This window comes from Manis pentadactyla, chromosome 4, assembly GCF_030020395.1.
Source record: "Manis pentadactyla isolate mManPen7 chromosome 4, mManPen7.hap1, whole genome shotgun sequence".
NCBI lineage: Eukaryota > Metazoa > Chordata > Mammalia > Pholidota > Manidae > Manis > Manis pentadactyla.
Genome location: NC_080022.1, coordinates 16,714,750 through 16,742,331, shown reverse-complemented (window position 1 = coordinate 16,742,331; position 27,582 = coordinate 16,714,750). Strand labels below are relative to the sequence as shown.

Sequence of the window (27,582 nt, the reverse complement as noted above, 5' to 3'; positions counted from 1 at the left end):
CTTATTAATTTTCTTACAAAATATGTTCCATGATTTCACTGACATCCCTGCTGCTCACTCAGAGGGGAAGACTCGTGGAAAGTCTCCAGGTGGGCTTGAGCAGGGCCCTCCGTGGCACCGCCTCCCGGGGGGTGCAGCCTCACTGCTCCCCGCAGGACTCTCCTCTCCCCAGCCAGGCAGGCCACCTGGGGCAGGCGGAACTAACTGGTGGTGCCCCAATTCACTATTACTTCATGCTCCCAGTACCCAGAGGTATCCAGGTGCCATGCCTGCATTTTGTAACAAATCCCCAGGGGTGTGGGGAAGGGGACAGACTTGCTCCAGGCCACACAGCGAAGCTGGGTGGGGGCTCGGAAGTCAATCCTGGGCCCGACTCTGCGGGCTCATCCCCCTCGGCCTTGAGCTCATGCTTTTGGCCCCTCCACTCCCGGTGACCAAGCAGGGCTATTTTTAGCTCCTGATCCTGGCCAGGCCACCCACCAGGCTGGGGGACCAGCCATACTGAGAGTGTAGTGAGAGGAAAAGATGCCACCCTGGCCTGGACATCCTGCTTGTGATGCTACGTCACTCTGGGGTCCCAGTCAGGGTGAATGGGCTCAAAGCTGGGTCACATGGAGAAGTGGAGTTTGTAAGTGTGGTTGCTGAACCTGGCCCCCAGGGGTCTCAGAGGGCAGCGGTGCTCAAAGCACAGACGGCCGGGCCTTTCCTCAGACCAACAGCACCAGAGATGGGGCCGGGGGCCGGGTGATTCTCACACACTCTTGGGGCTAAGAACCGTTCACCTATCCAATTCCCCTCATAGTACAGATGGGAAAATGGAGGCTCAGGGAGAACAAGGAACCCACCCAGATTTACACAGCCAGTGGGTGTTCAGGCTGAGACCAGAAGGCCTTTGTCACCTCACCCCAAAGACGAGGAATACAGCATTTGGTAAGAGGCTACTCAGGGGCTGCCAGCGGGCAGGGTGGGCAGGGGAGAGCAACTTGGGCCTGCCAGGGACCCTGCTCAAATATATATATCTTCTTTGGTGTGTCAGGATATCTGAAAGTCCGCCACTTGAGCTTTCCCAGCCTTGGGGTGGGATGACAGGGACTAAGTTGACACCTCAGGGAAGATTAGGTACAGGAATAAGGTGGGGCCTGGATGGGGGTGGGACAGGGAGGTCGGGAGGTTGGAAGATAAACTTCCTGCCTGGACAGCTCTGCTGGGGTCAGTTGTCATAGGAAGTCCCCAAACTCCCTGCCCCATCTCCACCCACTGGAAAACTCCCAAGAGACAGCACTTTCTCATTCATTTTCTAGAGAACTCTGGGATGCAGAGTGTGAGAGCCACTGAAGACCTCAGGTTTAGTTCCTTCTTTGACTTTAGTGGGGTTACTGAGGGCCAAAGAGAAGTGACCTGTCCCAGGCCACAGAGCGAGTTAGCAATGGCCTGATATGAAGGCTCGGTAAGGATAAGTTGATTAGCTCCTGGAAGGCAGCAAGGAGAAAGTGGCTCAATGCTGAGCAACCAGCTTGCCCCCAGCCTCCTAGAGGCTCAGGGAAGAAGAGGAAGGCCTGGAAGAGGAAGACTGGAACCCCTGCTGTGTGGTCCCAAGGGTGGTTCCTGCTGTAGGATGGCTCCTGCCTCCTCCAATGTCTCTCCTCTTCTCTTTGGCTAGTGCCCAGGTCTTTGGCACAAGAGCCAGCCAGCACAACCTGCTTAGCCAGGCCTTCAAGGCCCTTTAAATATCTGTCCCAACTGTCCTCTCTGCCCTCTCACTCCTCCTACTCCACCCCAGTGATCTCACCAGGCACCCAATTGGATGCTGGGCCACTTCCCTAGCAAACAAAGCACTGTAGTGTCCAAGCTGAATCTTCCGTCTGGAATGCCCTTTGACTCATCTTCACCTGGAAGACTCCTATTTAGCCTTCAATGCCCCAAACAGGTTTGTTTCCTCAGTGAAACCCTGCCCCAGAACCTATTCGATCTGGCCAGATCTTCTTGGGCTTGTGCATTGCACAGCATATACCGTGAACATTGCACTTCCCATGGCTCATATTCCTGTTTCTCTGTGCCTGGAGCAGCATAGGTACACAGAACATGCTGGGTATTTTCTTGCTACTAAACGCAGTGCCTCACACACTCAAAGACTGAGAAAGAGACCTGTTCTATGGCAAGAAGCGGAAACTTGGAGGCAGGTGGGCCAGGGTTCAGATGTTCCCTAACTTTGCTGGGCCTCATCTGTAAAATGGGAATTACTAAGTCTACCTCATAGAAAAAGGTAAGGATTCCACAAGGTGACCCAGGTAATGAGCCTGACACATAGTAAATGCTAAATAAATGAACATATGTTCACACATAAATGAACACACATATGTGTGTGTGTATGTGCATATTTGTTATACGTATTAATATATCACATACTAATAAGAATGAATAAAGACCCCAGTTCCCTGGAAACTTGTTCTCAGGCACTGATCCCTTGGAAAAACATCTTAGGAGGGTTTCCATCTGATCTGTAGACATCTCTGCACCCCAGCCTAAGCTCCTCTTAATTGTCTTGCTCTGAGGGTGCTGAGTAAATACTCCAGGCCAGCTGGTGCCTGGAAACCGCCAATTGCCAGGGAGCAGCTCGTTAATTTTCCCGTCTCTGCACACAGACCCTGCAGCTTCTGCAACCCATCTTGGGAAATTGAGTGGAGTGGGTCAGGTTGGGGCCAGTGGTCACAGGAAGTGGGGCTGGGGGTGCCAGGGGACTTGAAAGGGGCTGCAAAGGCACCACTGGGAAGCTGTCCAGGCTAGAGGAAGTGGGCCTGGAGCTGCTGAAAGGCAGATGGATCCCAGACCTGGCGTGGCTCTGGGGGCTCTGACTTGGCTTTTGGGTCTCTACTTGGGGGAAGGAAGCCAGGGTCCCACAGTGATGCTGGACACACAGCAGCCTTCAGGGTGCCCAGCTTTGGGGGCCAGGAGGTCCCATGTGTATAGAAGAGAGAGGGCGGAGCAGTGGTTGAGAGCCCAACTCCAGAGCAAGGCTCCTTGGGTTTGAATCCTGGCTCCCTGCAAATCAGTGATGTGTGGTCTTGGGTCAGTTACTTAACTTCTTTGTGCCTCAACTTCCCCTTCTGTAAAATGAGAAGAAAGAAAGAGGGATACCCATGTCATAGGGGTGTTGTGGGAATTAAATATACTTTGAGCTTAGAACTATGCGTAGTATATGGAAGTCACTCAGTAAATGTTAAGCTATTATTATTATTATTGTTGCTATTATTATAATCTGTTCCCTCCCATTTGGAAGCACCATACTTCGAAGTTCTTATCTGCAAATTGTGAGTCTGGACTTTACGCTGTGGTAACCCATAAATTTCACCACACATGCCAGCTCCAAGGAGTCTGCCCTTGGCCCTCCGACTGAGTGGATGAGTGCGGTGATGGATTTGTGATGTCTGTCCTGGGTCCAGGATGGAAGAGTGGCAGCCAAAAGGCCCATCACATGCCTTCACCAGAACATTTCATTCACTCACCAGGTACGTATTCAGCTCCTGTGCTATGACAGGCTAGGACAGACACTAGGATACAAAGGTGAGCAAAAACAAGCATGGTTTCCCAGTGGCAATATTAAGAGTCCAGTGGGAAAGACCCTCATTGACTGATCTCAAAAGTACCTGTCAATTTACTGAGAAGGGGAGGTGGATGCACTACTACATTCAGGGGTGGCCAGGCTCCCCTTCCAGCAGTAGTTTGCTGTGTGACTTTAGACCAGTCACTCAGCCCACTGGGGCCTCTGTCTCTTCATCTACCGTGGACACAGTGATCCCTCTCCTGCCTGAACTGCTCACCTTTCTTAGAATTTGCTTTTCTTTTATGCCCCTGGCCTTTGCCTCAAATGCTTTTGCCCCCCTCTCCTCTTTTTTGAGAATAAAAATTCATCAGGAGCACCAGCTAAAAGTTCCCACCTCTCCCTGCAAACGGTCACTCCCACCTCTGCGCTGCCAGAGAATTCTGTAGAGCCCCCTGCTATTGCAGGACACTGCCACTGTACATGGGTGCATCTGCATCATTTTCCCTTTGAGTAGGAGCTCCTAGAGGGCACAGCTATGCCTGAGCTACCTTCAGCACCCAGAGACTGCCTGGCACACAGCACAGGCTCAGTTCATGGGGGCTGAGGCAGGTAGAGAAATGGGCCAGATAACCTTTTGACCTCTAAGAGGCTGGGTCCCTAGTATGCTTAGATCCAACTGGTATGCTCAGGTCAGAAGGCTTGGCCTTGCATTCTGGTTGTTTCTGCTACTTCCTAGTCATGTTTGGCCAAGTTCCTGAGCCCTTCTGAACCTGGCATCTGTCTAAAAAGTGGGAATTAGACTGCATGGTCAGAGTCCTAGCATACAGCAGGTACTCAGTGAAAGCCACTTCTCCCTTTTCTTTCCTTCTTAAGGTAGCACGCAGGTCCAGGATCTGTGCCCTGCAGTGTCCAGATCAGACACAAGGTTCTGGGAGAAACACTTCGGTACTTTGAATTCTAAGATGCAGGGCCCAGAGGAGGGAGGAGATGAGGGGGAGAATGGAAGGTGGCAGGTGCCCCGAAGGTGCCTAGATGGACTTGGCACCCACAGGCTATTCCATCAAGAGTGGGACCATGGCCCACGTGTGACAGGCCACCCCAGGACTCCTAGCTCTTCCCACTCCCCAGTCTCTCCAGGAAGCGCTCCCGTCTTCCTCCTTGGTGGAGACGTCTGCTTCTTGGTGCTGCAGCCCAAGTGCGGATGATAATGGCACCTCTGTGTGTCTCTGGGGAAGTGGGGTTGGGGCGGTGGTGAGGGGGGCCCACAAAGCTCCTGCAGCTGTGTGTTTGCAAACAGGGGAGCTGAGCTGTGCAGAGGGGCTGAAAGCACTAATTGTCTTTAATTAAAGGAGGTTGGAGGCAGTGCAGGCTTTGACAAAAGAGATTTCCAGCCTGTTAGCAGCTTCAGCCTACGCTGGGGCTGGGCTGCCCAGGCGCGCCCCCGGCTTTGTCCCCGTGGGGCCTGGCCCTGTGGAGGGCACAGCCAACACCTGCCTGGTGGGGGTGGGGTGGGGGCCAAGCACACGCAGTAGGGCTGTGCTGGGAGGGCTGGGCTCTGGGGCCTGGGAAGATGTCCTTGTGGTGAAGCCTCTTCATTCGTTCATGCATTCACTCACCCAGTAAGCATCACCGAACACTTGCTCTGTGCCGGGCCACTGCTCAGAGCTGGGGGACAGAGACGTAACAGCCCCAGTGTTTCAAGGGCTTCACATTCTGAGGGGCTGCCTGACACTGTGACTGCCAGCACAGACCCTGGTACCAGCTGGCCTAGGTTGGAACCCTGGCTCTGCCGCTTACTAGCTGTATGATCTTGAGCAAGTTACTTCACCTCTCTGTGCCTCTGTTTCCCCATCTGTAAAGGGGGATGGGAAAACAGCACATTTACAGGCTGTGTGAGGATTACTGAGATACCAGTGCACTTTACAAACATCAACGGCCATTATTCCTTCCTTCATTTGTCTGACAACTCTAGTTGTCAGTTCCCAGAGGCACTCAGTTAATGCCAAGGATGCTAATCTAGGGGGCTGGCTGGGTTCCAGTTCCAGCTCTGCCAGTCACTTGCTGTGTGACTTCCCAGCCTCAGTTTCCCCATGTGTACAATTCGGGTTGGGCAGGACAGTGCGTGAGGGAGGGCTCTGCAGACACGGGCATCTCCGTGCTCCCTCCATTGCCCTGGGAAGTGAGACTCTTTGGGAGCCAGCCTTGCTGGGTTCCTGCCTCTGCTGCATACAAATGGGCTCAGCCTCCCACCCCAGTGGCTTCTTCAGCTCACCCCATTCTTTTATCTTCTCTTTCGCCAGGTCTTCAGACACATCTGCAGAATCCCCCCAGCAAGCATATGTGTACTGCAAATTTCCCTCTCACACACACACACACACACACACACACACACACACACACACACCTGCCTGATTCTTCCCTCCCCACCCTGCCTACAATAGAAGCAGTCCTGGTCCCCCTCCCACATTTGGAGGCTTGCTGACCCCCTGGGTCCAGAGTGGGTGGGTGGGCGGGAGGTTGCAGCTCACAGCCTCTGATCCCCTCCAGCCCAGCTGGCTGGGCTGGGTGGTCGCTGGGAGGTGGAGGGAGCAGGCAGAGGGCTCCAGCATCCCGGGACCAGACTCCTCAGGCAGTGGAAGGGGAGGTCGGCTCCCGAGAGGAAGGGCCCAAGTCGGCCACGAGGGAAGGGGCAGGTCTGGAATTTCCACCATGGGGAGCACTGTGGGAGGTTAGGAGTTTACCCAAAACCTACTCTGGGCCAGCAGTCCCTCATTTAATCTATTGAAAGGCCCTGATGAGGAAACCGAAGCTCAGGGAGGATGGGCGTGGCTCAAGGACACACAGATGGGGTCATGCAAAACCAGGGCACCACTCTGATCCCTCAGAACCCAAGGCCAGGCCCACTGTGTCCAGCATGGGACAGAGATGTCAGGTGGGTGGTGTGGATTCCAGGCAGGAGACCCATCTCCTGCCTGCAGGGGGCGCCAATCCAAACCTGCGCGATTCTAGCCTTGGCAGGAAGGAGAGCTGCCGACTGCGAGGGCTTGCGAGCCCTAGACCGACAGACTCTATCTAAGCTGGCCAGACCTTGGGCTGAATCCCCAGCAACGGCTCCACGTGAGGCCCAACTCCAGCGTCACTCAGGACTGAGGCCGACCTCTTCCCCGCGGCCCCTGCCTCCGGCCTCTTGCCTGCCCCCTCATGCTGATCTCGGGGGCAAATGGACTCTGATCTTCGCTCTGCCAGCTCTCAGAGTCCCAAGGGGTGAATTCTCCCCATCATCTGCCTGCCACTGGGCTGGGAGTCCCCTGAGGTAGAGCTCACGACTTCTCTAGTCTTCCATCGCCACCCCTGAGCACCTACTGTGTGCTAGGCAGAACACTGGGCACTCTGCTTTAGCTCATCTGGGCCTCACATAACCCTTCCTGGTCGCCTCCCCTGTCCCCATTTCATGTGAGAAAACAGACCCAGAGGTGGAGGCACCTGCTCAGGGCATGGAGGGAGGCTGGCCCGGGGCTGCGGGAATCTGGAGCCTGGGGCAGCTTCTCTCAGGTCTCACCCTGGCTGGGCACAGAGACGAGGCTGCTCAGTAATGTGTGTCTGGCAAATAACCTGGCAAGTAAGGGCAGTACGCTCAGCCCCGCCGGATGATTCCACCAGGTGGCAGGTGAGGGACTGAGGCAGCCGCCCCGGTATGTGTGGGCCACCAGCGCCGTGTGCCTCCCTAAGGGGGAAGGTGCGGGGCTCCAGGACAGACCCGCTGGTGTATTCATTCTGGGGCCTGTGGTCCCCTATGGCCTGAGGGAAGGAGATGGGGAGGGGAGAGGGGGTGAGCAGTTGGGGGGTGGTGGAGAAAGGGGGATTGGGAGATGGAGAGACTGAGAGGACAGACACACAGTGCGGCACGAGGGGCAATCAGTCAAGACTAGAAGCAGATCAAGGTCGAGACACCTAGGGCCGTGAAGCAGAAAGAGGCAGAGAACACAAGGAAGAAGAGGAAGTGGAAGAGAGACAAAAGGAGGGAGAGGGGAAGAAGGAGGTGGGGAAGGGCAGGAGCAGTCAAGTTCAGAGGGTGGGGGGGCGGGAAGGGTGTGTGTGCACAGGGTGGGAAGAGGGGCTAAGCCCAGGGAGGAGGCATCGCCTGACGGGGGCCCCAACTCAGACAGGGGTGGGGTGGTGAAGGGACCAGGTCCCCACAGGGGCTGGCACGTGAGCCGCTGTCCTGGCCACAGGCACCAGCGGTGAGGGCCGTGTGGGGTGGGCGAGACGGAGGGAGCGGTCTGTGACTGCCTGTCCTCAGGGTGTCGCGTGTGTTTTCAGGCCCAGGCAGGTGTGGAAGTCTTTTCTTGCTCTCTTGGGTACACACACCCTTCTCATTCTGTATTCACAAGAACTAAGTGGAAAGATTTATATTTAATACGGCTTTCACTGGCAGGATGGGGGTTGGTGTAGATGTGTTATTTTTTTTAAAAAGCACCAGGTAAGGAAGAATTGGCCGACTGATTGATCAGTTTTCTCTGATGTGTGCATGCATGCATCCATCCACCCACGGAGCACCTACTACGTGCCAGGCGCTGTGCTGGGTGGGAGCACGAAAACCACAAACCTAATAAACTCATTCACAGAGCACTGGCTGCTGCAGCCCAGCGTGGTGGGGGAGGCCTACGGGGCCCCGAGTTTAAGTGATGGTTCCACAAGTAACATGTTCTGGGCAAGTCCCTCTGTCTCTCTGAACTCATTTTCTCACTTGTAAAGCAGGTTGGCGACTCCTGCTCCCTGGGGCTGGTGTGGGATTCGGGGAGATTGGGTCACGTGAGGGGCCTGGCTAGAGAAATGCTGGCTCTCTAACCATGTGCTCTCAGGCACTGTGGCCTCTTAACCACTACGACTGGCCGGGCCAGGGACTCCTTGGGACTCCTCTGGCTCTCCAGTCCTATGCCCGCCGTGATTCTTACTAAAGATGCAGAGCGTTTCATGCTGCAGGCTCTGCCAGGCCTGGGAGGCAGCCACAGCTGTGCAGCTCTGCTGGGGCCCTCAGGAGGGAGGTGGGTCAGCCCTGCCTGGCCCAGGCAGCTGTGGAATGGCATGGGGGTGGGGTGGGCAGCCCCCCGCCCCAGGAAGCCCCGCACTTGCCCTGACTCTCAGGCCTGTAATATCCAGGGCCTCCCCAAGCTTTTTCTGCTTGTCCTCCAGGTCTCACCCCAGGTACCTCTTTCTCCAGGAAGCCCTCTGGACTCCCAGGCTGCGTGTGGTCCTAACCCCACCTCCCAAACCTTCCGTGTGGGTCCTCACAGCCCTCACTTCGTCACACCCCACCCCGCTGTGTGTCAGGTCCTAGCTCTCTGGTCCCTTTCCACTGTGAGCTCCTAGAGGCAGAGGCCACTCTGGATCCCCCTTTGTGCTCCAAGCCCAGGACATCGGAGGCTCTGGCCATTTTCAGAGGGGCAGGGGGCCAGGAGTCAGACCATATTCTGCCTGGTGCTCCAGGGGATGGGGACGAAGCTGCTGCTTTCTCTGAGGTACAAAAATCCACTCCCTCAGATACCATATCCCTCCTTGGGGAGGGGTCGTTGGGCACTCTCCCCACTCAGGAGGTTGGAGGTGGGTCTGGGAAGGGGATGAGAAATCCCAGCGCTGATGCCGGGGTTCTTGTTTGCGGAGCTGAAGAATGAGCTTCACAAACAGTCAAGGTAGGCAAGCAAGGTACAGGCTTTTATTTGGAGATAAAGTGAAAGGATAGAGCTCCCAGCTCATGCCAGGAGGGGACAAGAGAGTCCGTGTTGGTGCGTTGTCTAGGGGGTTTTATAGGCAGTTGAGGATTTTTCGAGAAAGTGAAAAAGAGTTTAGGGGTGTGGACTTCTTAAGTGGGCCCTGAATATTAAAAATTAACTTAACATAAGGAATTTCCTGCCTTGGTTTCTCTCCGGGACACCGGTGCCTTGGTGCCGGAGCCTATCAAAAGGCTGCCTGCCCAGCTCCAAAGGTGGGCTGAGGTATTGTCTACTTGCTAAAGAATCTTGCCTCTTGAACTTCCTGGGTGTTAAAATGCAATCTTATCTTCAAGATGGAATTCTTCCTGCCCTTTACTATGCTGTTTACAGCTGGGTCTGCATGCTAAGTTAGTTGCTCAGTTTGCAGAATCACCTAGTCAGATCTGAAGGAGGAAAGACAGCACATAGGCCTGGGCCTTTTAGTATGCTGAAGTGAATCTTCCACATGGTTACAAATGCTTAGCATAATAAAACGTGTGCTACTCTTCTTTATCTGGGGAACACTAACTGATTTCACTGAAGAATGATTCTAGAGCTCAATGTTTAACATAGTTTTAGCAGGGGGGTTTCCTTGCATGTAGTTACATTGCTCTGACTGCAAATATCCCGCCCTGCCCCCTCCAGACGCCCTCACCCTGCTCTGACTACATCCATGGTCCCTGTCTCAGCGCTGTCTCTGACTGGGCTTAGGTCCTTGGGTGCCTCATTTTCCTTAGTTGCAAAGCAGGAGGGTAACTTTGTGGTGGTGGGTGGGAAGGACCGGGTTTTGGCCTTAGCCTGTGGCCGTGCCAAGGAGTGGCTCATGGCGGGTGGTTCTTTAGAAACCATCTCTCAGTGGCTGCCTCCTCCCATTCTGTGGGACTCCCCCCACCCCTTCATATTGTAAATGAATTGCAGAGTGTATTGCAGATGAAGCTTCCGATAATAGCTCGCCCCTGCAATCTTTTCAAGCCCCCCAAAGTCCCTCCTAGGTAGAAATTCTGATAAACTCACCACCCCTGCCCCTGAACCTCAACAGTAGGCAGAGCCTAGCTTGGCTGCCAGCTCTGCTTCAGTCTAGATTTGGGCCTTGACCCTCCAAGCCTCAAATGGGGAACCAAAGAACCCAATCGGATCACTGCTTCCCCCAGCACCCCCTATAGGCCAAGGTGCCCACTCCCTGCCAAGGCCAGCCTGCCCCCAACCCCCCTTTTCTCCTCTTCCCCATGCTGGATTCTGCTCCGAGCAGGGAGCCCCCTTCCACTCTCCACTGGGACGTGACATTTACCAGCATCACTTCAGGTCCCATCTGCAGAGTGCCCCCCCACCCCCACAGGGCAGCTAATCCCCGCAAAGCCCAGTGCAGGGCCCCAGGAGAAGCGGGCCCTGCGCTGCCTTCAGCTCCCCGGGGCGTGCTCAGAGGGGCTGGGGCGGGATTCGGCGAGGCTGTCACTCTCTCTGTCCGCTCCTCTAATTGGATTCCCAACACGCAGAGGTCAGCAGAAACGCTGGGGAGAAGAAAATCAAAGGGAAGGGGCGTCTGGGAGATAAAGAGAGGCATTCTTCCCGGGCCACAAAGACGGCAGTGCGAGGGGTGGGAGGGGACCGAGAGGGGCTACATCTGGAGGGGGTAGGGGCTGGGGAGCCTGAGCCAGCACGGAGGCTGAGGGCTGCTTTCCTCCAGCCGCAGCTTCCGCACTGCACTCACACAGGGCCCTGGCACCCCATACTGTCCCGTGGGGGCCGGACATCCTTCAAGGCCTGGTCTTACGCCTGCCGGCCCTGGGAAGCGTTTTTGTAATGCAGCGGGAAGGCTCAGGAGTGGGCCAGACCTGGGTCCCCATCCTGGCTTGCCACCTGTGCGGTGCAGGCAAGTCTTGGCAGATCCCCGGCCTCAGTTTCCTCCTCTGCAGGATGAGGAGAACACCAACTGCCACAGAGGGCAGCAGCCCTGGTGAAATGAGGTGACCTTGGCAAAGTGCCTGGAGCACAGGGCCAGCACACAGCAGGGGTGCACAGGTCACAAGTACCCCTTCCCTCCCTCCTGAAGACACCACAGCTCCTCTGCCAGCCTGTCTACTAGCAACCTCCTTGGGGTATTGTGTAGACATAGCCTCTCTCCCCAGGAAGAAGGCAGAAGTGCTGCGTAAACAACACCCCAGACCAATGTGAGAGGAATGACAATCCCCAGCCTGGGCGGGGGCCTCACCATCCTCTTCACCACTGCCCTGAGCCTCCTTGGCAGGGGAGAAACCAAAGGCTCCGGGAAGTGAAGGGAAATGCCCGAGGCCACGCAGAAAAACAGCAGAGCCTGGAGAGAAACCTAACCCCAGCCCGGCACTCCCAGCGTACCCCTCCGGAGGCCCCGTGCTTTCCCGCGAATGATAAGCAGATTCTGCGCGTACATGTTGTGCACAAAACCAGCAGGGAAGGCGGGTGGGCCAGGGCCAGAGCCTTGCTGCAAAACGAACCCTATTTGCTTTAAGAATGTTGGAACCGCTGACTTTGGTTCATGAAAGAGACATGCAGAGGACCTCAAAGGGAACTTCTAAGAGACAGAAAATCAATTGGCCCTGACATCCTGGGTCCCAGAAACTGTGTGTGTGTGTGTGTGTGTGTGTGTGTGTGTGCGCGCGCGCGCATCCCACATACACACACACACACACTCCACTGGTTGATCCAGTGCATGCAAACACACACACACACTCACAAATATCCATTTTCAAGTGCATGTACATGTGGCTTGATACAACGTACATGTGTACACATACACTCTGGCTTGATCTGCTTGTGGGTGGGACATGCACACGTCTACTCGACCCAGGACACACACACACACACCCAAGGACACGGACAGAGGCCTATACAAGCAACAATGGACACACATATGTTCCTTTACATATACTGATCTTGCACACATGTGAGTGTGTTCCTTCCTGCACACACACATGCTGGGGCAGGTCAGATAGACACGGAACACACAAATACAGGGATACTAATGACTTGGCAGCAGCAGTGGGCTCCAGGGAGACCTGCACAGGCAAGAGCATGTGCACGCCCCACCCCTGAAATGTATGCACATGCTCTTATGTTCAGAAGGTTCCAACTACACACATGGATGTTGGGTCAGTGGGCACACTTGTGCATAGAGATACACACACACTCCCAGCAGGCCCAGCACACACTCTCACATGCCTAATGGGGCCAGTACACATGCATGAGCATGCGGAGGATGCTCTGCGCTGACCTAGCACACATATACACACACATCCCTCCACCCCAGGCCTCCAGGGAGCACCCACAGACAGACAGCTCCGACAGCAGGGTGTGGGGGGAAGGCAGCCCAGGGCTGGGGTTGCCAAGGATACGGATGTGGGGCTCCTAAAGCTGCACAGCCTGCCTAGCTGCGCAAAAAGGCCAGTGACCACCCTTAGGTCTTTAAAATATTGCCAATCAGATGGTGACACCTTTGAGGGAAGAAACTTGGATGTGGTTTTCTGGAAGGAGCCAGGGTAACATGAGGCCCTGGGCTCAGCTGCTGGGGTCATAGGGACAAAGGTGGGAAACAGTTCATACTGGCTCCTGAGCCCCACCCAGTCTTCTGCTCATGCTCCATTGGACAAGAGAGATTACAGGGCTTTACTTGCTGCGTGGTCTGGAGCATGTCACTTGCTCTCTCTGAACCTCAGTTTCCTTATTTGCAAAAGGGGATGGTAACAACCGTGAGCATTTAGATAGCAAGTTCTAGGTGACAATCAGCACTGACTATATGTCACATGCTAAGTGTTGTGCCCAATGTCTTACATTCATTATCTCCCTGAGTCCTTAGTTTGTCTATAACATTGCACTTATTATTATACCCATTTTACAGATGAGAAAATCAAGGCTTTGGGAAGTGAGTCACCTGTCCAGGGCCATATAAGTAGTAAATGTCAGAGCCGGTATTTGAATCTAGGCAGCTGGCTCTTACTAACATTGCTAGGCCTTCCTGCTAATGGGAGTCTGGGGCATGGCAGGCAATGTGGGGTCATTATGCTCATGTGGCAGACGGGCACAGCCACCCTGCTGGCCTTCAGAGAGGCACCGTGAGGACCAGGCAGAACCGAATCAGAGGCTGTTAGTGCATCAGTGTTATTCTACAGGTGGTGACACTGAGCTCCAGGGGCAGGAGGGGGAGGGGAGATACTCTGCCAGGGTCACTGGGGTTGTGGTGCAGAGCCCAAATTTGGACCCAGGCACCTGGTTCTTTTGAGCTGCTTCTGTGCTGCTTGATAAAGGGACCCTGTCTGGTTAAAACAATGCCATTCCACAAGCACGTATTAGGTACCTGATGTGTGTCCAGGCTTGTCTGTAACTGTAACTGAGAGGGGATTACCAGCCACCCCCAAGCCCTCAGACATGCACACAAGGTCCTGCTCTCCAGGGGCTCTGCCAGGGCACCGGCTAGTGCCTGCCCCGAGAAACACTCCTTCCAGGAGCAGAAGCACCCCCTCTCCTTCCCATCCTCTGTCTTTTGAGCTCCCTTAACTCCTCTGAGCCTTTCCCAAACCCTGCCAGGCTGGGACTGTGGCCCCATTTAATGAGGAAACAGGCTGAGAAAGTCAGGCAGTGGGGCTGGGGTCTGAAACTGAGACCAGGAGACTTGGCCTGCTGGGCGCCTCCTGGCCTTCTCCCCCACCTCTGAGTCTGCATGGACCCGGGCTCCCCCAGGCTCCTGCTGAGACATGCACCCCCCAGCAGCCTCTGGTCTAGGACCACTGTGCCGGGTGTTCAAGAACTGTTGGGCCAGTGCAGGCAAGGGAGAAGGGGCTGGAATTACTTTTGTTAATGCAAAACCACAAGTAAGACTGCAAGATGCTCTGAGGTCCCCAGCGCCCAGGACTTCAGATTTTAAGAGAAATGCTGAGTACCAAGAATAAGGACCCATCATCCATGTCGAGAAACATCTGTCTCACCACAGTCAGACCTGCTGGGCATGTTGGCCATGTTGGTCCCTCAGGAGCCCACCAGAGTGGCAGGAAGAACCCACTGCCTCTCCAAAAGCTTTTGTTGGTATCATTGCTCACACCAGGGGTGGTGGAGCACAGTGTCTAAGACTGGGGACAGTGGGGCTCTGCAACAGATATTTATTGCCTACCTTCCATGAGCTAGGCATGAACCCTAGACCGACAAACAGTGGTGGACAGAACAGGAAGGTCTGCCCTCAAGGAGCCTGCCTTCCAGCTGGGAAAGACAGTAGTACAGGAACCAAGTGAACACAGCAATCACAGATGAGAGAAATAAGGCGGGGATGGGGGTGAGCCATGTGCACGAATGTGTGTTCCTACAGGTGTGTGCACGTGTGCATGTGTGACACGTGTGTGTGTACATACGTGCATCCTTTTAAAAATGTGGGCATGGGGGACCTTGGTGAGAAGGTGACATCTGGACAGAGTTGTAAAGAAGGTGAGACAGCGATCCGTGTGGACATTTGATGGGAGAACATTCCCGGCCGAAGAAACCAACAGGGAGGCCTGTGTGCCTGGGGCGGAGGAGGCGTGGAGGGAACGTGAGACAGGTCAGAGGCAGAGCGAGGGACGGCTCCTGTAGAGCCTTGGGGGCCGTACTTAGGGCCTTGGCTTTTGCTCTGTGTCAGGTAAGGGACTCCAGGGGGTTCTGAGAGGAGGGGCATGAGCTGACTAAGTTTTAGAGGGACCTCTGGCTGCAGGTGGGGAATAGGCTGTACAGCAAAGGGAGGAAGTGAGGTGCAGATGTCCAATTGGCTATGTGACTTCAGAGAAGGAGTCTGGGCTGGAGATGAGCTCAGAGAAGACATTTGAAGCCATGGCCCTGGATGGGAACCACCCAGAGAGAGAGAGAGACAGAGAGACAGAGAAGGGGAGGGAGAGAAGAGGAAGGGAGGGACTCCGCACCAGGTCCTCTGAGCTAGAGAGGTGGGAGCTGAGCGGGAGCTGGCCACAGAGCGCCGGGGGGGCAGCAGGGACACTAGGAGACAGTGTGGTCCCAGGAGTGGTCACTTTGTCAGATGCTGCTGGCAGGTCAGGGAAACTGAGGCCTGGGAACTGACCTCATGGACATCACCAGTGGCCTTGGTTATGAGCAGTTTTAGTGGAATGATGGGGCAGAGGTCTGATACGTGTGGTTTCGAGAGGGGTCTTGGAACAGAAATGAGCCTGCGTGTCAGAACCAAACTGAATCAGTGACCCGGTTCTGGGCCCAGCTCTGACCCTCCCAGACACGAGTCTGGGGCAGCTCACTCCACCTCGCTTAGCCTTAATTTCATCATCTGAAGAATGGGGATAATGCTTACTTCTTAGTGTTGAGAATCAAATAACGATTGTTGAGAAAGTTTTGCTAACCGTGGAACACAGTACAAATATTCCAGTGGGACGAGGATGGGTTTGGGATGTCATTTCTGGCTCCACCATTCATTAGCTATGTGATCTTGGGCTCATTATTTAACCTCTCTTGAGTCTCTACTGCCTCCTCTATAAAAGGGGAAGACCAACTTCCCCATAAGGCCTCCAGAAAGTATTATACAGCAAGCCTAGAGCATAAGGCCTGGCGCCTAGTGGGCACTCCACCAGCATGTCCCTTCTTCCCTGAGCTCCTGTCTGCCATTTACCACTGGAGTCCTGTGGGAGGTATAGGGAGCTGGGGTAGAAGGTGATGGGGTACTGGGTCCCCAGCAAGATTTCATCTAATGTCTCTGGGCCTCAGCTTTCATACCTGTAAAGGTGGTGGTGATCAGCGACCTCAGGTCTCTTCATTCACGGGGACAGAAAGAACAAGAGACAAAGCAGGTGTGTTATGCTTGGACACCATGAAATGGGAGGGCGACTGTGTTTGTGGCCCTCCCCTCGGCCTGTAGGCTGGCTGGGCAGATGAGACGAGTTACCATGACAAGGAAACAAATCCAAGCGATCAAAACAACAGCATCGTCCCACCTCCACAGGGCTCTGCGGACACAGATTGGACTGGAGTCCCAAGGTGGGCCCACCCCTCGGGGTAACTCCTGGTCCCCTGGCCACAGGAAAGCTCATATGTGTGGTTGTCAGGGCCAGTTCACATCCTGCCAAACCCACCCACACATTCCTTTTCACATAAACCATGTGTTCTCTGGGCCCTGAGGACCTCTTCCCTGAGGCAGGCCACCTTTGCCCACCCAGGAGGCAGACCAACTTCTCCTGTGCATTTCAGGGGGTCCTGGGTTCTCATGCCTGCAGAGGTGGAGGCAAAGGGTGGAGGCTATCTGACCAAACATCCCAGGCATGACAAGAGAGAGCCCCAAGCACTGGATTCTAGTCCTGGCTCCCCCCCAGATGACTCTGGGAAAGTCAGGCCCTCCCTTGGCTTCAGCTTTCCTGGTCTCTAAAATGGCAGTACTAACCTTCACCTTGTTTCTCTCGTGTGAGTACCATTAAGATCAAAGTGTCTCACAGGGTGAGACCAAATGCTATACTAAAGCAGCTTCTAATCTTTTCTGGAACAAGGCAGGGTATAAGTAAATAAATACTGTACATATGTAAGACATTATAATTACAAATGGCATTCCCCCCCTCCCCACAAGCTATGGGAAAAAAAACCCAGTTTGGGAAAGTGTGAAGAATTCTCATTAGGACGTCGGAGGCCTGAGTTCTGATGCCAGCTCTGTAACTGACAAGGTGAATGAACCTGGGCAAGTCAGCCCAGTCCCTTCCTGCCCGGAAGCCTTGGTGTGCCCCAAACAGATGCTTGTTTCAGAGGGGCTTTGTAAGTGGTGCCAATGAGGAATTAACCATGTATTATCCCCTCACCTCCCCCAGGGAAGGCCATCTGGGGTCAGGGAAGAGACTCAGGCAAAGCCGGCAGGCTGTGTGGCCTTGGGCAACTCCCTTACCCTCTCTGGGTCTCAGTTCCTCCTCTGAGTCAAAGTTCAAACCTAGTTTAGAGTAGGGGACTCAGGGGGAAGCAGCTGGATGGGGGCTGAGACAAAGGCCCCTGGGAGAGGGTGGGGCGGAGGCCGGAGCAGGGCGGGCCAGCTGCCGCAAGCAGGGCAATGTAAATCTCATAACCACACAGAATTGTTAAAGGCTCCCAAATCCTGTTGTACCACAGGCTTAGGAAGGCTTAAACTGCTAAATGCATAAACTTCCTCAATAAACGGGTCTCTCTCGCCAGATGCCAAGGCCCAACCAGAAGAAAAGGCGGCAGCAGAGGGAGGGTAATGGTCCCAGCTATCCACGGTCCTGCCGGAGTGCTCTGGGGGCAGCCTGTGACCAAGCCCATCACCCCAGTGCCTTCAGGGTCTGACCCAGTCTGGGGTGGAGCAAGGACAGCACAGCTGCTCCAGGGTCAGATGGCCTGGGTTCAAGTCCTACCCCTTCCTACCTGTGTCACCTGGGACAAGCTGCTTACTTTCTCTGAGCCCCCGTTTCCTCTTCCATAGAATAGAGATGATACCCAACCCCAAGGGAGCCTGCGAGTCAGGTGAGACCCTCTGTGAGGCGCTGCCTGGTCCAAGAAACCTCCTAAAACACGGGAGCACTGGGTTCTTGCTAAAAGCCTCTGCGACACCTCCAAGGAGCAGATGAATCAGAAGCGGGAGGTAGGGAGTGCCCAGCTGGCTCTGGTCGCCCCCTGGGTTTCCTAATCTGATGTGGATTCAACAAGGTTACTGTACACCTCAGGGCATGAGGTGAGCAGTGAGTAAATGCCCTGTGCAGATGGGGAACCATGGCCAGAAGTTACCAAGGGTGGGCAGACCTTCTTCTTGAAGGCCAAGGTGGCTTCCCCACCCCGATCCTCTGCCCTGGGATGGTGTTCCATTGTGCCCGGCATCTCTTGATATGAAAGCAACTTGTCTTTCAAGGCCCAGCCACAGGCCTCCCCCCAGGGAAGCCCTACTGGTTGCCTTACTATGGCGACCCCCTCCATCTTTCGAAGTCCCACAGTCCCAAGCACAAGCCCCTCAGCTGGCTATTTGTCAAACTTTTCACATCCACCATCTCAGGGGCCCTTTGTTAATCTGGAAAGTGGGCAGGGCAGAGAACATTCAGGCACCACCCTGTTCTAGTTAATCAGTTGCCCTGGCAAGTTGGAGAAAGCCAGATTCAAATCCTGCCTCTGCAGCTTTATTGGCTGTGTGACCTCGGGCAACTTGCTGACCCTCTCTGGACCTCAGTTTCATCATGTATAAAATGAAGCTAATCACATCAGGAGAAGATTCAGAATAGATAGTGGAGCACAGCATGTAACCCAGAGCTGGGTGCACAAGAGGTACCTTTCAGCCCCTGCCTGGCCCTCTCTGAGCCTCTCAGGACTCCCTTCAGTCTCTGCCTCACTCAGCCCTTTAACAGCATGCAACAAATGCCTGGCAGCCCCTCTGCCCTTTTCCCTTAGCCAAGAACACCTCTCTTCCACCCCCTACCCCCTGATGGCTGCAACCTGTCTGGGGATCAACAAAAGACCAGGGTTAAAAATAAAAGTCAGCATCATTTCTGACCATCTTCTTTCTGGGTTAATTCCTGCTCTCTCTGTTCCTCCCATTCTCCAAAGCCCTGGAAAAAGGCTTCTCATCCAGGAAGCCTCCCTAGCTTTCCTCTGACTTCTTCATAAATTCCCTAGGGCTGCAGTTACAGATGAAGCCATCTTCCTCACCCCAAACTGGAAGCTCCGTGTGTGCATCAGGGCCTTTGGCATCTCTGTGCTCCCCACACTTGGCCCAGGACTGGCACACAGTAGGTGCCTAGGGTGTATTATTTGACAAACGAGGGAACTGGTATGAGGATCTGGAGCCAAAATTACCCAGCGTTTCCTGCTCAGACCCTTGAGGTAATACGGAGACCAGAGAGAGAGAGAGAATCACCCCAGGCCCTGATATATAGATCCTGCCATTTAGCTGACTTGGAGGGGAGACTGGGCTCCCGCCCTTCCTAGGAACACCCAACCTGGCTACCACTGGGTCTTTGCACCTACTCCTTGACTGGCTAGCTCTTGCTCCTCACTCAGCTCCCACTTGAGCAGCTCCTCTTCCTGAAGCCTTCCTCTGACCGTTGCAGCCCTGTCTGACACTTCCCTGGATAGGCTGAGCATCTTTGTTTGCTTCTACTTCCACTGTCCACAGACATGTCTGCAAGCATCTCTAGACTGGGTGGTCCTTGAGGGCAGAGGCATGACAGGTCTTTCCAAGGACCCAATGCATGGCATAGTGCCTGGCACATAATAGGCCCTCAACATGTTAGCTTTCTCGTCCTCTATGAAGACATCAGTGACTCCTCCAGGAAGCAAAAAGTCAGGCAAAAAGAGTGGGACAATGAAGTCCATCCCAGCATTTGTTTAACAGTGAAAAACTGCAAGCAACTGGCATGCTGATCAAGATAGGATTGGTAAATAAATTATGCTCAGTGAATGTCTGATGGCTGGCTGGTTGGACAGATGGTCAGGTGGACCAATGGATGGACAGATGGATGGATAGTTGTCAACAAGAAAAGATGCTTTGAGAGCACATAGGAAAGGCGGGGAGGGGCACCTCCAATTTTTAAGAGCAAAGACCTGAACAGCCTGAGTACACAGGCCAGGGTCTCTATCCTTTCCAAAAGGCTGACGTGTTTGGTTTCAAACCTAGCCTGAGCCTGGAGGTTTGGAGTGGGTGTCAATCACCTCTTTCACTCCCCAAGTTGGCGTCTCCACCCTGCTTTTGAAGACAAGCAGCAGAACGTTCTGTGTGGGGGTCTGGGCCTCCCCTCCCACTCAGCATTCCAGTCCTCACTCCTTTTCCCCAGCCAGCACAAGCTCTGCCAGCTGGCGGCCTCCCTCCTCACCCCGGGGCCTGACTGCACCCCACCCCCATAGACTCACCAGACACATCTGGGCCACTGGTCTACCCTCTGTGGGAAGGGCTGGAGCTGAGAGCAGGGTGGGAAGGAAGCCACACCAAGGGTGGCCCAGGATCCAACCCTAGGGGCTTAGAGAGGACCCCTGGCCCCTCCCTGCTTTGGCTGGGGAACCACAGGATTCTGGGAGAAAAGCAGAGAAACGGAAAAAAGAAAAAAGCCATAGGCACAACATCTCATGCTGGTGAGCGTGCAGGGAAACCTGCAGTCTGGGGGTCCACCTCCAGGAGGGTACCTCAACCCAGCCTTTCTGAAGCGGAATTTGGCAATGTGTGTCAGAAGCTCTAAAGAAAGTACATACCCTCTGACCCCACAATTCCACACCTGAAAATGGGGAATATCAGCAGGGCAAAAAGATAGTGGAACAATGAAGTCCATCCCAGCATTTGTTTAAGATAGTGAAAAACTGTAAGCAGCCAGTATGTCAGTCAATAGAGGATTGGTAAATAAATTGTGGTACATCTTCCTATGGAATTCTAAGAGTCTCCCAAAATAATGTTATAGATTTAACATGACAGGGGAAAATGTCCAGAAAATATTCCTTAAGTCCAAAATCCCTGTGTCTTTGTATCAGGAGTCCCTTTTTTCTTTAAAAAAAAAAATCAATATGTGTAAATACACACAAATGCACTGGGAAGGATCTATACCAGTCTGTTAACAGTGGTTATCTTAGGGTGATGTAAATTTTCTCCTTTTTGCTTATCAGTATTTTCTAAAGATTCTACAAATAACCTGCATTGCTTTTGTGATAAGGAAAAGTTATTTTTTCCTCAAAATAAAAAGCACATCAACTAAAAAGAAAAATGTCCATTGGCAAAAGGCGGTGTTTGTAAAAGTTATTTTTATAACACTTTTCTAGGTATTTTCTCATTTACTCTATGTAGCAACCCTCTGTTTATCCTGTTTTGCAGATGAGAAAAATAGACTGGGAGAGGGTCAGTTGCTTGCCTAAGGTCAGACAGCTAGTGAGATACAGGGCTGGGTTTGAAACTGGTCTCTTAGGCCAAGGTCAAGGAGAGGCCAGGGGTGGGGGAGAGAGCAGGACTGGGGGCTGCCAAGCAGGGCAGGGTGGAGAAGAGGGAGAGGCTGGGAGGGGAAGCCCAGCTGCTGGGAACTGGGAAGTCTGAGCTGGAGCCAGAGGATCAACATGTGTGTGCAATCGCGCCCCCAGCCCCCAAGGCCCCCTCCCACTGGCTTGCAGCCCCTCTCTCTGTCCAAGCTAAATATTAAAAATCCAATCATACCTCGAAAGTATCACAGCAATCACACTTAGAGTGGCACTGCCTTCGGATCCATTATAGATGCGGGTCTGCCATGGGGGGAAAGGAGGGCAGAACCCCCAACAATGGCTAGGCTGGGGGTCTCCCGATGGGCAGAGCCAGGAAGGGCTGAGTCAGGATAGCAGAGGCCAAGGAAAGTAGGGATCCAGAGATAAACTTGGAGAAACTGAGGCAGGGGCACATTCACAGTCAAGCCCATAAACATCTGGAAAGAGTCAGGGAAACAGACTTGGGGGCTTGAGTGGCTGCAGAGAAGGAATTCCAGGGCTGCCATCTTGCCGGCAGATCTGCTGGTGGCAACCCCCAGTGGGGACTGGGGAGGTTGGGGATTAGAATAGAAGGGGATCCTCTGAAGAGAGTCCTAGGAGTCCCTCCCCTGGCAGCTGTATGGCCAGAGCAGGCCCAGATTAGGCACTCAAACAGTGGACACATGAATGAACAGGGCAAAGTCAGGCCGTGGCCCCTGTACCCACCATGTGTACCCTGTGCCGTCACACCCTGGGGGCTTAATTCATGTGGTTCCTCAACCTACCCACTCCTTTCACCTATCCAAATCCTTCCTGTTCATTCCTCATGGCCTAATTCAAATGCCACCTCCTCCTTGAAAAATTCTCAAGATTCCTAGTTAGAAAGGATGTCTTCTTCCTCATGTTCCCAAATAGCTTTGCCTGGATGGACCTCATTTCTGGAAGGATCATACCCTGCCTTGTTTCCTGTGTGTCTGAGTCCCTTGCTCTCCCAGAAGCCTCCTGAGGCCAAACCTCAAGTCTTGGGTGCCCTCCTCCAGCCTTCCCAGGGTGGCACCTGTCAGCTCAAATGACACCTCCTCCAAGAAGCCTTCCCTAAGCCACCTGGCTAAAGCAGAACTTTTTTCTGATCACTCTTGTTGCACTCTATTTTTTTTCCTTTCACTCATCATAGTCAGTAACTCGTTTATTTGTTTGTTTGTGAGCTTTTTTTCCTCCATCTTCCCCCATTCCAGACTAAAAACTCTGGGAGGACAGCAAGTGATGGTCTTGTTCTCATCTATGCTCCTCACCACTGGTATGTGCCTGGCTCATAGAAGGTACTCAGTACAGAGATCTTTCTCCACTCATGATGGGGTTACATGCTGATAAGCCCATTGTAAGTTGAAAATGCATTTAATACACCTAATCTAGTGCACATCATAGCTTAGCCTAGCTAACATTAAACATGCTCAGAACATGCACATCAGCCTACAGTTGGGCAAAATCATTTAATGCAAACTGTGTTTTATCATCAAGTGTTGAATATCTCATGTAATTTATTGATTACTGTACAGAAAGTGAAAAACAAAATGATTGTATGGGTCCCGGATGGCTCTAAGTGTGTCGGCTGTTTACCCTCATGTGGCCGACAGGAGCTGGGGCTTGCTGCCGCTGTTGAGTATCACAAAAGAATATCGTACCATGTATCGCAAGCCCAGGAAAAGACCAAAAGTCAAAATTCGAAGTATTGTTTCTATTGGAGGTGTATTGTTTTCGCACTGTCATAAAGCTGAAATATTTTAAGTTGAACTCACATTGTTAAGTCAGGGACCGTCTGTATTTGTTAGAGGGCTAAATGGTACACAGAGGGTACTGAATATTTGCTTGTTGAATGGTTAGTTTCTATAGGCCCCTCCTCTCCCCACAATGCCCTGCACACGGTAGGCACTAGAGGAAGCTGGTCAGATTAAGTTAGTTTAGCCTATAGTTTCACGAACCATTCGTTGCGCTGGGAATCCCAGCCCTCCATTAGCCACCTCTGCCCACCCCCTGGGATGGTCGCCGCTCCCCCTAAGCACTCATCTACTTCCCATTTGCCAAGAAGACCGTATCCAGCCTTATTTTCTCTAATTTGTATTAACAAAGCAATGTATTTTTCCTATCAAATTATGTCTCAATTATTAAATGAATCTTTCCCAACCATACTCTCCCAGAGATTCTGCCAATGCCCCTGGGGTGGTGGTGGGGCTGGGCCTGGCCAAGGATGTCATCACATCACATGTCGGAGCTAATGGCACCGTTACAGAGCATCAGGGCTGCTGGTTAAAATGCTGGTTCTTGGCACCGCGTCAGAGTCACGGAACCAGACCTGGGGCAGAGGTGTGCACCCGACCCAGGAATATGAGTTTTAACAAACTTCCCAGTGGATTCTGAGGCACAGTAAAGGCTGCGAATCCCTGAGCTGGAGGCTGAGAAAGCACTTTGCCAATTCAGATGAGCTGCAATTGCCATTCCTGCACATCCCAGGCCAGCACAGCTGTAGCCTCAGGAACTTGGGCTGGAGCAGCCCTACGTCTGGGTGGCTGCAGCACATCCCACTGCATCAGCTGCGGTTCTTCAGGCTCCCTGAGCTCATTAATCACACCCTGACTGGCCCTCCACTCACACCCACTGGCTGGCTGGGCTGGGCCCACACGCTGCCCCAGCACTTCCTCGAGTCCCCACTATTTGCAAGAAGAAGTTTGGATTGCCTGTGACAGGTGACCTCTACGATGGCCCCAGTGACCCCACCTCCTGGCACTCACACCCCAGGTAATTCCCTCTCTGGAGGATAGGTAGAATTTGGTGACTCACTTTTAACAGAGTGAATATGGCAAAGTGATGAGCTGTCACTTCAGAGGTGAGGTTATAAAAAGACTGTGGTTTCTGCTGTGGGTGCTCTCAAGCTCTCTCTTGGCTCCCTAGCTCTGGGGGTGCCACTGCACACGGGAGAGGCCTGCGTGGCAAGGGACTGAGGCCTGTAAACAGCCATGTGAATGAACGTGGAAGCAGATCCCCCTCCAGCGAGCCTTCAGATGAAACTGTAATCCAGCCGACAGCCTAACTACAAACTCAGGAGAGACCCTGCACCAGAAGCCGTACCTGAATTCCTGGCCCTTAGAAATAGTGAGATCCTAAATGTTTGTTGCATTCAGCTGCTAAATTTTGGTGCAGTAGATAACCAATACACCTCTCCATCTGGCACCTTCCAGTGACAGTTCTTCCTATACCCCTCCTGGAGCCCAGCCATATCAAACAGTTTACCAGCTCCCCAAATAGTCCACGCTGACTCATGTCCCCAAGTCTTTATTCATGCAGATCCATCCTGCAGAAGACCTGGGCCACCTAGTTAATGTATCCCTCTCCCGAGACTCAGCTCCAGTGTCACCTCCTCCGCGAAGCCCTCCCTCTTTTTCTGCAGCCTGAACAATTCCTATTAAGGCAAGTCTAGAGTATTCCCCCTCCCTTGTTCATTCACAATCTGTCTCCTCTGTAGACTGTGAGCTCCTAGAGGGCAGGACCACAGCTGGATTCTCCTCTGTCATAGTTGATGCTCAGCACAAGATCTGACACTGAGCAGGTAACAGGGAAGGTTTGATGAGTGAATACACAGTGATCAGTGAGTAACTGATCCACCTCGCCCCCCCGCCCCCAGCACCTGCTATCTCCCCGGGTTGTGCATTTTCACACACAAGTATAGAACACCAGATCTGTTATCTTCCCAAGAAACCAGGCTTTTCTCCCAACTTTCTCATTTCCTTTCCAGAACCATCACCCCTCTGCAAGCTGGAATCCCTGTTCCCTCTCAGTTCCTCCCCTCCTCCTTTCCAGCTGGTCTCCTCATCGCGTCTGATTCACTGTCAAAGCCCCTTTCCTCTTCCTGGGCGATGAAGATGCCCAGTCCAGGCAGCCATCATCTCGAGATCACTGCAACAGCTTCCTCACAGGCCACCGCTCCTGTCTCTTGTCCCCCTCTTTTCCTCCAAGGGACCTTTAAAATGCTGCCTCAGGGCATGGAGGGAGAAGGCCTGGAGACGGTGGATGTGACAGCATGGTATGGAGGCAAGGATCATGGCAACCACCCCAGGTACACTTTCACTGGCTCCTTAGGGGCCCTGGAATAGGGCCCAAGTGCTAAGCCTGGTGTTTGGAGCACCCCAGGATCCAATTCCAATGGGGGAGGCAAGAGGAACTGGCACAAGTAGGCTTCAAATCTCCTAAACCATCACCGTCACCATCAGAGCTCATGCCACAGAGTACCTGTGCTGGGCTGGGCTTTGGCGACATCACGTCTCTTTTAGTTAAGTTATTAAGCTCCTACTATCTACTGGAAGCCATTATAAGTGCTTTACAGGTCTTAAGTTCTTGAATCCCCACAATCACTCTATGAAAGGAGGTTTCACACTTGGCCCATGACAGCCAGGCAGTAACTGGCAGGGCTGGGATTTGAACCCATGTCTATCTACCTTCAAAGCCTTCTTTTTTACTGTACAGTATCCATTACAAACTTATGTTTGCAGATCACCTTCATGATTCTGGGCCACAATCAAACACCACCTGCACTATTGTTTACTTAGTAATTTTTCCTTAACTTACCTGAGGTAGCACAGGGGTAAGTGTGGGCTTAGAATCACGCTACCTGGGCCAGGCTCCCGGCCCTGTCACTACCCTCTGTATGAACAAGCTGAGCCGTGACTTCCTCATATAAAATGGTGCTTTCTCTCACAGGGTTCTTGTGAGGATCAAATGAGCCGTTCACACAGAGTGGTTAGCACAGAGTAAGAATGGGAGTCAAGAGGCTGGCTTCCAGTGGGCTTGTGTTTCCCCATCTCTATGATTTGGAAGTAACCACGTGGCTTGGCTTGGCCACTGCAAATGTGCACGGGAGTGACATGTGGACTGCTGTGTAAGGGAGGCTTTAGAGCCAGTATACAATCTGCCACACTGCCTGCTTCCTTCTGTCCTGGTGATTGCAACACTCCAAGTGGTGGCTCCTTCCCGTGCTCAGCTCCCAGAGGGAGGAAATCCAAGCTGAACCAGGACCACGTGAGCACCCACCAAAAAGCAAGCTTTCCTTAGTTTGTCACTTCAATCTAGCCTGGCCTATACTGACTGATACAGCAAAAGCTCAGTAGTGACTCATAAATGTTATTTATTATGACTTACACATTTTCTGAAAAAAGTAAACGATACCATTTTTGTTCACCTGCTGTTAATATTCATATAGTAATTAAAGTGAGAAACTTAGAAACTTTTATCCTCCTTTCTCCCAAAATCATCTTGCATACCCCCTGAAGTACGTACACATATACCACCATTCAAGAAGTGCTGTTCACATGCCTCCCTCTAAGAAGCTGAACAATGGCTGCGGATTTGGAAACCTTGGCCAAATAGAGCTAATGGTCAGCTGCAGGCCACTGCTCTCACCAGCCTGAGTTCCCAGCTGCCAGGCCCAAATCCCGCACCTGTGGAGGCACATGCCCCACGTGGCCCTTACCTCGGCAGATGGTGCCATTCTCCACGGCCTCGAAGCCCGCTTTGCACATGCAGCGCCCAATGGGCACCAGCCACTCGCCATCCCCGTTACAGTAGAGCTTGATGGGCACGTCCACCTCCTCAGCATTGGCGATGCAGCTGCCCCGGGCAGCCACCAGCGATGTGCTTTCAGCCCCCGACAGTGTCTCCTGGAAGATGGCACCATTCTGGATGATGCGGGGACACTTGCGGTAGAAGACACGCACAGCAATGAGGGACATGCAGCCACCATAGTCCTGGAAGGCCAGATAGAAGCCGCTGCGGGACACGGGCCCAAAGCTCCTCACCTCGGTGTTGATCTTCATGACCCGGCCACCCAGGTCCACCTGGGAGAAGCTCTCATCGGCCGCAATGGTGTCCACCTTCACCCACGGGTTCTCCATCCAGTTGGGGAAGGTCTTGGTGGCCGAATCGAAGTCGGCCTCATAGTAGTAGAGGTTGAAGGTCTCCTTGCAGGAGCCGGGCACACTGGGGATGCTACTGCAGTCACGCACTGAGAACTTCATCTCCACATGGATGCGGTGGGCACCGCGGCGCCGGATGAACTTGGTCCGTAGCCAGTTGTTCTGGCTTGACTCAAACACATTGCACACCTGGTATGTGCGGATCGTGTTCATGTTCTCATCGTAGCCACTCACCTCTTCCCACTGTGGGTGAAATGCTCGTCAGGCAGGGTAGGCAGGGGCCCAGCCCTGGGGAATGCCCTATCTTGGAGGGGAGACACAGAGCCCCACCTTGGGAAATCCTCCAGTCTGACATCAGGGGTCTCCTAGTCTAATGGGGGAGGCACAGACTCTGCCTTATAGGGTCTTCCAGTCCGATGACAGAGACATG

General features: G+C 53.3%; 1 protein-coding gene across 3 annotated transcripts in view; it reads right to left on the bottom strand.

The window, feature by feature from the left end:
* EPHB2 (EPH receptor B2) overlaps positions 1-27,582 on the bottom strand; it is a 180,041-nt gene that overhangs the window by 86,749 nt on the left and 65,710 nt on the right. For all 3 annotated transcript variants that reach the window (XM_036914638.2, XM_036914637.2, XM_036914636.2), the window contains exon 3: positions 26,711-27,395. In XM_036914638.2, coding sequence (XP_036770533.1) covers positions 26,711-27,395 — 685 coding nt within the window. The remainder of the gene's footprint in view (positions 1-26,710; positions 27,396-27,582) is intronic.